General features: G+C 43.3%; 1 protein-coding gene across 3 annotated transcripts in view; it reads right to left on the bottom strand.

The window, feature by feature from the left end:
• Positions 1–884: 884 nt before the first annotated feature.
• DVL1 (dishevelled segment polarity protein 1) overlaps positions 885–10,471 on the bottom strand; it is a 174,942-nt gene continuing 165,355 nt past the window's right edge. For all 3 annotated transcript variants that reach the window (XM_033922853.1, XM_033922854.1, XM_033922855.1), the window contains one exon: positions 885–1,806. In XM_033922853.1, coding sequence (XP_033778744.1) covers positions 1,400–1,806 — 407 coding nt within the window. In that variant the 3' untranslated portion in view covers positions 885–1,399. The remainder of the gene's footprint in view (positions 1,807–10,471) is intronic.

The raw sequence follows: 10,471 nt of genomic DNA, 5'->3' as shown, positions 1-10,471 counted from the left end.
TAAGTGAGAGGAGGAAGAAGAATGGATCCTGTTTTTAGGAAAATTCTTAGAAACAACAATCACCCTGAAAGTTTGAAAGAAAGAAGACAAGAGGGCTATGAACTCTGAATGTCCTCTGCCTCTGGAGTCAAACTAACAATTGCATTTTGCCAAGGTTGCAGAAGGCTAACGGCACAGGGTAGGTGTCTCAAGAGTTTCTGGCATAGGGTAGGTGCCTCTAAAGCATCAAGAGATCTTTTATCTTCTCACCCTCATGTTCTCACCATAATCCCAGGTCCCCTTTCCAGGACTGAAATCAGAATAGCACCTTTCAACAGCGGGTACTGGGTGGTAGAACAACCCAGTTATTAGATGTTATAGAGCAGTGGTCTCAAACTCAAACCCTTTGCAGGGCCACATTTTGGATTTGACGGTACTTGGAGGGCCTCAGAAAAAATAGTTAATGTCTTATTAAAGAGTTTGAGACTACTGATTTAAGGGGAACAGTTAATCTGCTGACTGTGTTGGAGGGCAGAGGGGAGAACAGAACAATCAAGCCATTGTGACATCACTGATGAGGCTGGCTCTTATTGGTGGAATGAGGCATTATGACATCACAATCTCAGCTCTGCTTCCCAAAGACAAACAGGATGTCATGGTTACAGTTAAGCCAGTGGTCTCAAACTCAAACCCTTTGCAGGGCCACATTTGGGATTTGTAGGTACTTGGAGGGCCTCAGAAAAAATAGTTAATGTCTTATTAAAGAAATGACAATTTTGCATGAGGTAAAACTCTTTATAGTTTATAAATCTTTCCTTTTGGCTAAGTCTTAATAATAATATTGTCATTTATAGCTAAAGAGACAGATGATCAAGAAACTGTTTTATTTTACTTTTGTGATTATGATAAACATACCGAGGGCCTCAAAATAGTACCTGGCGGGCTGCATGTGGCCCCCGGGCCGCAAGTTTGAGACCACTGTTATAGAGCTACAAAGGAAACAGAGAGTGAAAATGTTTTGCTACCTCTATGCTATGAACATAATGAGAACAGTAAATCCTAACTGAACACTCCACTGTGATATCTAAGCAGCGTTTATCATTTTTGTAAGAAGGTGCTTCATAACCATGGTTGAAAGTTAAAAAAAAAAAAGGGGCACGACTTTTCTAAAATCAGTTAATATAGCTGCACCAACCTGAGTGCTGCACTTCCTGAAACTTATCAAGAGGTGGAAATAAACACCTGAAGACAATCACAACTGATAAAAAGGGAAACTGGGGCTATCCAAAGTATCCCATGATTTGTTTTGACTCTTTGCAACACCATTGCAAGTCAGTAAAGTGTTCCATGCAAGACAAATATTTCATTATCCTATTGTTCAATACTATCAAAACAGAGGGGAGAATGAAGGCACTTCCTGTCACATGATGTCAACGAAGAACTCGCAGGGATTGCCCATGGCCTTTTGGAAGGACTGCCGGCTCCCTGTCAGCTCTGGAGGGACCAAGCCAAGTTCTCGGACAGGGGGGCCTCCTGGGGGCCCACTTGTCCCATAGAGTTTTGAGCCAATCTTTGGCAAGCTGTAAAGGGGCGGGACCCCTGGAGGTCCATGAGAGTGGTAACTGTGGTGGCTCCGCTCGCTGTGAGTGGCAGAGACCTGGCTCCGGTGGCTGAGCTGGCTGATGGGCCGTTCACATCGTCCAACAACACCGCCGCGGATGGCATGGTCGGATCCACTGCCACTGCCGGGTGATTTGCGGTCCTTTTCCCTCCCAGGTGCCCTCCGCCCTTCGCTGTTGCTGCGGTTAGAGCCACTGCTTTTACTTCCTAGATAGATAAAGATGACACACAGGTTTGTGTATATTGGTTTTGCAATTTATCTATGCAACATTAAACAGGTATCTATATTGCCCTGTGCAACAATATACATTCCAGAATTGCTTTAGTATCTCTTCAAAAGCCAATTGTGGAGGGGGGGGGAGGGGTAAATTTTCCAAATTTTTATAGATATCATCAGGCCTATATTATGCGTCAGGGTATGTATTGGATCCTCCCAGAACTTATTGATAATGCACCTGATTGGTTATATTTAGAATGGCGTCTTTTGTTTCCTTTACATTTTGCTCATATTCCTAGTATTAACATACCTAGAAGATATAAAGATAACAGAATTTTAAATGATACATGGAAAACATTGAGATACATTAGTAATTTAACACCTATTCCAATTAATAAATCTACAAATCAATCTTTATGGATAAACTCCAAGATTGAAATTGGCGGTAATAAAATTCTATGGAAGGACTGGATTATTGCAGGCCTACGAACTCTAAATGATGTTATTTCAGATGGTAAGCTGCTTGATTTTTCACAGCTATAACATAGATTTGGTCTCAATAAATCACAAAGTTTTAAATGGTTGCAGCTGAAGCAGGCTATTCAGGTGGAGTTCCCTGAATGGAAAAAGCTTGATAATCAATTTAGACTGGAGTTCCTATGTTTTCAAGCAGACTTCTTGGGTCATCAAGCCACATTGTGGTATAAATTAATATCTGGATATATAAATAAAAAGCCTAAAAATGGTCTAAGAGACATTTGGAGCATTGAGATTAAGCAGCAAATTTCTGCATCTCAATGGCCACGAATTTGGTCTTGGAGAATGAGATGTATAGTGTCAGCATCTATGAGGCAAACTTGGTTCTTTTTATTGCATAGAGCGTTTTGGATCCCAGTTCGTTTACAAAAGTTGGATTGCTCTAAATCTAATAGATGATGGCACTGTAATCTTGAAGTAGGGACATTGGATCATTTAATTTTTTATTGTTCCTATATTATGTTATTTTGGAATTCAATTTGGACTCAAGTTAACTGTCTTCTAGAAAACCATGTTGCGTTATCTTATGACACTGTTCTGTTTGGTATATCTATGAGGAAAAAAAGTCAAATTTCGTCGTATAATAACAAACTTCTGTTAATCATGACAGGGGTCGCCATTCAGCATATTATCAATAATTGGAAAAACTACTCTAATCTCAATTATACATTTTGGTGGAACTCGTTATGCCATATTTATAAGATGGAAAAAGCTATTGCTACGCAGAGAGGGACATACAATAATTTCATAAAGATCTAGGGGCCAATGGAAAAATATTGTAATGAGTAGACATCACTTTCTATGGTAGATTATTTCTACACACTGGGGGTGGGGGTTGGTATATTTTCTGTTGAGATTTTGATTTAAATTTTTTTTTTTTTTAAGAAGGGTGGGAGGGAAGGGATTTAAATTATTGTTCCAGATGATTTGGTAAAGGTTTTCAAGTGTTGTATTGAAATTATTATGATGTTTTTCTGTACACTTGCATGTTTTAAAACGAATAAAGAAAAAAAAATAAAAAAAATACATCAACGTAAGAATATGATGAACAAGAGCAAAAGTTGTGTAAAATCAAAAGGCAAGAGATAGCCCACCTTCCAAGAGCTTATGTGTTGATTTCCTGATGACTTATGTAATTAATCATAATTATACAAATAATTACAAATAAAAGAACCTCTCTCTTCCAAGCAGAACAGCATTGTGCTTTATGGCAGCCAAAGAACTGCACAAGAAAGCAAGCAACCGTCTGCAGGGTGGATGCTATAAATACAATTTGTTTTGAGCTTAGAGACAACATAATAGTTCCTAAAAACAAACAGGAGAATATCATTATTTTTTTTTCTAATAAGGGGGGGGGGGAGCTCTGCACAGGGAAGCAATGTTCACTCACACAGAGGACTCAGACTTAGAAGTCCCTGATTCCTGTTCTTTTCAAAACCGTAGTCCATGTCTTGATATTGCCCAAACTATGCCAGCTATAAAGTTAGATTCCCTTTCAAGCAATTTTGTCTTGAATTCTTCAGGCACCAGCCAGTTCCTTATCACTGCCGTTTCCCAAGACTCCCAGAAAGGGCCACGTTGGCAAAAGTGGTAAGCATTACACGACACACGTTTGCAGGGATGCTGTCTGTGTGTGATGTCAGCAGTGGTATTGTTGATGGAGTCAGAAATGTACGTGTAGTGCTTAAAAGACATTCACAATCATTTTATCCCTGTAATTAAAATAGTTTATAAAATGTTTCATACTTCTAATTATTTCTGAAACCAGGAGATGTCGTGGCTGAAACCTATTATCAGCTAATTTTCTCGTTATCAAAAATATGGTCAAGAGACCATCACTAAAACTGACACTACTTGCAAAAATGGGCCATATGATGGTGAACAAGGCCAATATTAATGCATTCTACTGGGGTCCTGGAACCTGCCATTAGGAACTTCTCTATATAAAAGCCTTGCATCACTAAGCTTTTTACTATAGATGCAGAATGGCAGAAAAGCCCTAAGTTGAAATTCCTTAGCATCCCCAAAAGACTAATCCAGGACTTGCAGGTTTATGCCCATCGAGCAGCAGGAGGAACTAGAGGACAGAGTTGTGTCCAACCCTATAGGGCACTGTGCAGCTCAGCTGACTTAGTATTTCTCTATTTTCAGCAGGTGGAAGATGATTCCCTTTGCAGCTCCTGGATTGCTCTGTTGAGGTTTGCTCCTGAATCAGTACTCTGTCTGAAACTCAGTGGAGCTGGCGAACAAAGATATTCAAGGATAGTTTTCCTGGCTAGGCTAGGGGGGTCACTACTTGAAAAACAATGGTGTCAAGTCCCAACAATAACAAATAAACCCAAAGACGGACTTGTTTGCACTTGGTTCACTAATGAAGCCCTCAGATTCCTGTGCTGAACAATGATCACATTGAAACAGGCAGATACAGGTTCACAAGTTGTCTTTCATCGGGCTTTCATATAATTTTTTGAAATTTTTAGAATTTTTTAAATTTTAACTTTAGTGCATGAACTTGTAGATTCAGCATCTAAATGTCAGCTCACTAAGCTTCCCTTTCAATGTTAAGTTGTTGTCTGGTAAGAATTTTGAGAAACTGGTGAAGGATCTGGAAGAAGTCCAGACTTTAACACCTTCCTAAGGACAGGCCTAAATCCACATCTCGCTCTGCTTTTGTCTCAGTAAAGAGACATGAAGCAGGCTGTCCTGGGTCTTTCCAATGACCTTGATTTTAGTAAGAGGCAGCCCTCTTTTTTTTGGGGGGGGGAAGGGGGGAGATAAAAAAGGTTCAAGACCAAACTTTCTCTATTCAATATATCCCAGCCCTTGCAATGATGGACCCAGATCCATTCTTCAGAAATTCTGATAGGTGGCTGTCTGTGTTTCTTGCCAAATGGACTAGAGCAACTATTGATGGCTGGGTTTTGGAGGTAATCAGGGAAAGCTATATACTATTTTCCTACCCTCCTGAAGACTCTTTCTTTAAGTCCCCTTATAAGGCTCCAGCGAAACAGCAAGTGGTAAGATTTACCTTGAAGGGTCTCGAGTCTAGCAGCTGTGATTTTAGTGCCAAGAGCAGCTAGGGGTCTAGGAATTATTCCATTTATTTTGTAGTTCCCAAGAAAGAAGGCTTCATCCACTCTACCCTGGACCTAAAAAAAAATTAATTGCACTCTCTGGTGACTTATTTCAGAATGGAAACTGTTTGCTTGGCCTTGGTCCAATAAAGCAAGTTGTTGTTTTGTTTTTTTACTTCTGTGGACCTCAAGGAAACTTACTTCCAATTTGGCCTCCTCATCAGCATTTTCTGCACTTTGCAATTCTAGGAAAACCTTAGTTCTAAGTGATGTGCTCTGGTCTTGCTGCAGCCCCCAGAAACCTTCTTCAAAGTCATGGTAGTTGTGGCAGCCTTTTTTTTTTTTTTTTTAATGTGACAGCATCAGAGTTCATCCTTATCAGGACAATTGGTTGACCAGAGCTTTTTCTCTTTAGGAAAGTTTCCAAGTCACCTCCAAAGTAGATCATTTGCAACCCCTAGGTTTGACAAGAGAAAGTTATCTCCTTCTCAATCTCTGAAGTACTTTGGAGTACAGTTTGATATGCAGGCAGGGAGAAATTTTCCTCTGGATGACAGATAATAAAAGCTACAGTCATGAATCCAAGCACTTCTGTGGCTCCAGAGTGCTTGGGCATAGGACTATATGCAATTCTTTGATTCTATGGTGGCGGCCTCGTTCTATGGGTAAGGGTCCACATGAGCTCTCTTCAACATCTCTCCCATCCCAATGATCTCCTATGTCTTAGGAATATGACTGTTGCATTCTGTAGATGGTTCAAGTGAAATGGGATAGAGGAGGAGCCTAATAGTCACTGCAGTTCCTTGTGACCCTGGGCAAGTCATTCAGCCCTCCATTGCTTAGATTGCGAGCCCACTAGAGGCAAACAAAATGTGCCTGCATTTAATGGTAAGCTGGGAAGTCCCTCCTATCTGTGCCCTTCTCTTCCTTTGCCAACTCCATAGTAACATAGTAGATGACGGCAGATAAAGACCCGAATTGTCCATCTAGTCTGCCCAACCTGATCCAATCTAAAAATTTGTTTGTTTTTTTCTTCTTCTTTTTAGCTATTTCTGGGCAAGAATTCAAAACTCTACCCATACTGTTCTTAGGTTCCCTTCCAACTACTGAAGCCTCTGTCAAAGCTCACTCCAGTCCATCTACACCCTCCCAGCCATTGAAGCCCTCCTCAGCCCAAATTCCACCAAATGGCCATATACTGATACAGACCGTGTAAGACCACCTGGCCTTAGTTCTTCAATATTTACTATTATTTTCTGATTCTAGATCCTCTGTGTTCATCCCATGCTTTTTTGAACTCCGTCACCGTTTTCATTTACACCACTTCTCTCAGGAGTGCATTCCAGACATCCACCACCCTCTCCGTAAAGAAGGATTTCCTTACATTGCTCTTGAGTCTACCACCCCTCAACCTCAAATGATGCCCTCTGGTTTTACCATTTTCCTTCCTCTGGAAAAGATTTTGTTCTATGTTAATACCTTTCAAGTATTTGAATGTCTGAATCATATCTCCCCTGTCCTTCCAGACTCCATCCCTTCTACCTTGCTGCGCTGTATGCCTGTAACAAGTTGACCTAATCCCTACGGCGGGCTCCATCTCTGGCAGTGCTCAAGGTCCAGTTAAAAGCCCACCGCTTTGAGACTGCTTTCAACGAACTTCTCTCACTTTGGGTTCTGCATCCCTAACCCTATATGTCATGTCTGTCTGTCCAAGTTAGATTGTAAGCTCTTCTGCGCAGGGATTGTCTATTAAATGTCAAAATCTACTGCGCTGTTTATGCCTTTCAGCACTATATACAGTCTGGCTTTTGAAAGGTCAATATGGATATGCTGAAGAAGTTTTTATTACCTTACTTCAAGCTAAAAGCACTTCACGTCTCTTACATATGTGAGTTTGGAGAGCTCTTTCTCCTTCCTTGGAAGGTTTTAAAAAGTGTCTCTCTCTGAATTCCCTAAAGGTTCAGGTAGTGGCTTTTGCTTGTTTCAGAGGTTGCCTTCAAAACACATCCTTAGCACTACTTTTTGAATGGAGTTAATCATCTGTAGCCTCCAATTTAGAACTGTTTTCCCAGAATGGAACTTCAATCTAGTTCTTAGATCATTGCAGAAAATGCCTTTTGCGCTTCTCAGGAGGACTACCCTGAAAGGTTTTACTCTAAAAACAACGTTTTTGTTAGCTATCACTTCCACTAGAAGGGTGTCATAGATCACAGTCTTGTCTAGTAGGAATCCCTTTCTTCATTTTATGTTATCTATTTGTATTCTTCCCTCCTTTCTCCAAAAGATCATATCTCCATTTCATTTAAATCAGACCTTGATTCATCATTCATTTAAACAAATTGCACAGACAATTTTAAATCTTTAAAGTGTTTGGATGCCCATTGAGGCGACCAATGACTTTCATAGGTCAGACAAGGCGAACCAGCTTTCAAGGCTACAATAGCTTGCTGGTTAAAAGGCATGATTGTGTATATATTTTGGCAGGCAAGTACCGTATTTTCACGCATATAACGCACGCGTTATACGTGTTTTTACAAACCGTGCATAACCTTGCGCGGTATACGCGTGAGCGCGTTGTACAAAATTTTTTTTACATAGTTCCCCCCCCCGACGTCCGATTCACCCCCCCCCGCAGGACCGCTCGCACCCCCACCCCGAAGGACCGCTCGCACGCGCTCCCACCCGCACCCGCATCCCCACCCTGAAGGACCGCTCGCACGCACTCCCACCCACACCCGCATCCCCACCCTGAAGGACCGCTCGCACGCACTCCCACCCGCACCCGCACCCCCACCCTGAAGGACCGCTCGCACGCACTCCCACCCGCACCCCCACCCTGAAGGACCGCTCGCACGCACTCCCGTCCTCTTGCCCCAGCCAACCGTGGCACCCCCGACACGATCGGGGCAAGAGGGAGCTCAAGCCCTCTTGCCCCAGCCAACCGCGGCACCCCCGACACGATCGGGGCAAGAGGGAGCTCAAGCCCTCTTGCCTCCCCCGACACGATCAGGGCAAAAGGGAGCCCAAGCCCTCTTGCCTTGCCGACTCCCCAACTCCCCGACAATATCGGGCCAGGAGGGAGCCCAAACCCTCCTGGCCACGGCGACCCCCTACCCCCACTACATTACGGGCAGGAGGGATCCCAGGCCCTCTTGCCCTCGATGCATACCCCCCTCCCCCCAACGACCGCCCTCCCCCAAGAACCTCTGACCGCCCCCCCAGCCGACCCGCGACCCCCCCTGGCCGACCCCCACGACACCCCCACCCCCCTTCCCCGTACCTTTATGTAGTTGGCCGGACAGACGGGAGCCAAACCCGCCTGTCCGGCAGGCAGCCAACGACGGAATGAGGCCAGATTGGCCCATCCGTCCCAAAGCTCTGCCTACTGGTGGGGCCTAAGGCGCCTGAGCCAATCAGAATAGGCCCGGGAGCCTTAGGTCCCTCTTGGGGGCGGGGCCTTGGGCACATGGTCGGGTTGGGCCCTGTATACGGGTGTGCGTGGTATATAAAAATTTCTGTACATAGATTTGTGTTTTCCGCGCACTATACCCGTGTGCGCGTTTTACACGGGTGCGCGTTATCTACGTGAAAATACGGTAGTCACTTTCTGTCCCTCATCAGGTGTAGTTACTTCTTGGCCAAAGTTAAGGACTGTCGCCTCAGTGGAAATTTGTAGATTGGGAAACACGATGTTCACTACATACTTTTGCAAAATACTACAGACTTGAGTGTTTGGGCCAGGGAGGAATCTTCCTTTGGGGCCTTAATTCTTTCTGCAGGAGTAGCTGCTCCTCCCACAATGAGGGCTGCTTTTGATACATTCCAAAAGTCCTAGACTGCTTTGTTGAGGACACTAAGGAAGGAGAAATTAGTTCTTATCTGCTAATTTTCTTTCTTTTAATTCAAACACACTAGTTCAGATACCCGTCCCTTTTGTACAAGCAAAGGTTGATATTCAAGCTAGTTAACCAGATAAGAGAGTTTCTTGCTTGGTTAACTGGTGCTGAGTGGGCCCTGAGGGAATATTCAGTTGCAGTTATCTGGACAGTTCTGCTTAATATCCTCTCTAACCTCTAAAGTCAAAACTAGCTACTGTGTGGGCAAGTAAGAGATGTAGTTGTCATTTACTGTCAGCCCTTTCCCGGTTAATTGGCCAAACAGGACCATATAAATAGCAGTCCTATCTTTAGCTGGTTTAACTTAACCAATTAAGAGTGGAATTTCACAAAAAAAAAAGTTGAAAGAAAAGAGGACAAAGAAGAAGAGTTCACACAAATAATCTGCCACAGAGGGGCATTTTTGATAGGACGTCAACGTCTAATTTGGACACTTTGAAAAAAAACAAACAAACCCATTTAGAAATTCAGTAGAGAAAATATCCATTTTCAAAACAGCCAGACATCTTATCTTTTATTTTCAAAAATGACCTATGTAGACATTTTGGTCCTTAGTACATCTACTTTTTTGGCCATTTTCAAAAATAAAAACATCCACATGAAAAACACACAAAAGCAAGTTTTGCAGATGTACCCAACTACCTTGTCTTATCACAGCAGGGGAATCCCCATCAGCTCAACTGGTTTTGCTGCAGTCCTGCTGGCTCAGATATTGAGCCAATCGGGGCCTTGGGCCCCTCCCATTGCATCCCAGATACATTGGGAAGGGGAAGACCCATCATTCTGAGCACATAGCCCCCTATAGGCAGGAGGGAGTGGGCTTCCCTCCTGCCAATTTGTCATCCGAAGGTACGAGGGATATGGGGAGATGTCGGGGGAATGTAGGGAGATGCCAGGGGATGTCCTATTTGGGTGGTAAGAGAGGATTGTGACTACTGGGGGAGTAAGGGAGAGTCATGCCTTAAACCCTCCAGTGGTCTTCTTGTCAGTTTGGGCACCTTAGAAGCAACCAAAACAAGTCTAACTCCCTGCGTCTTTCTGCCTAGGAAAGCTTCGGTTATTACCTCAGGATGTCCAGGTCTAAGCCCACCCAATGCTCACCCATAACACACCTCCCAACATGCCCCTTTGAGCTCTGGACTACAGAG

Source organism: Geotrypetes seraphini, chromosome 15 (assembly GCF_902459505.1).
Source record: "Geotrypetes seraphini chromosome 15, aGeoSer1.1, whole genome shotgun sequence".
Classification (NCBI taxonomy): Eukaryota; Metazoa; Chordata; class Amphibia; order Gymnophiona; family Dermophiidae; genus Geotrypetes; species Geotrypetes seraphini.
The sequence above is the reverse complement of the archived record's forward strand: the minus strand, read 5'-3'. Positions and strand labels throughout refer to the sequence as shown.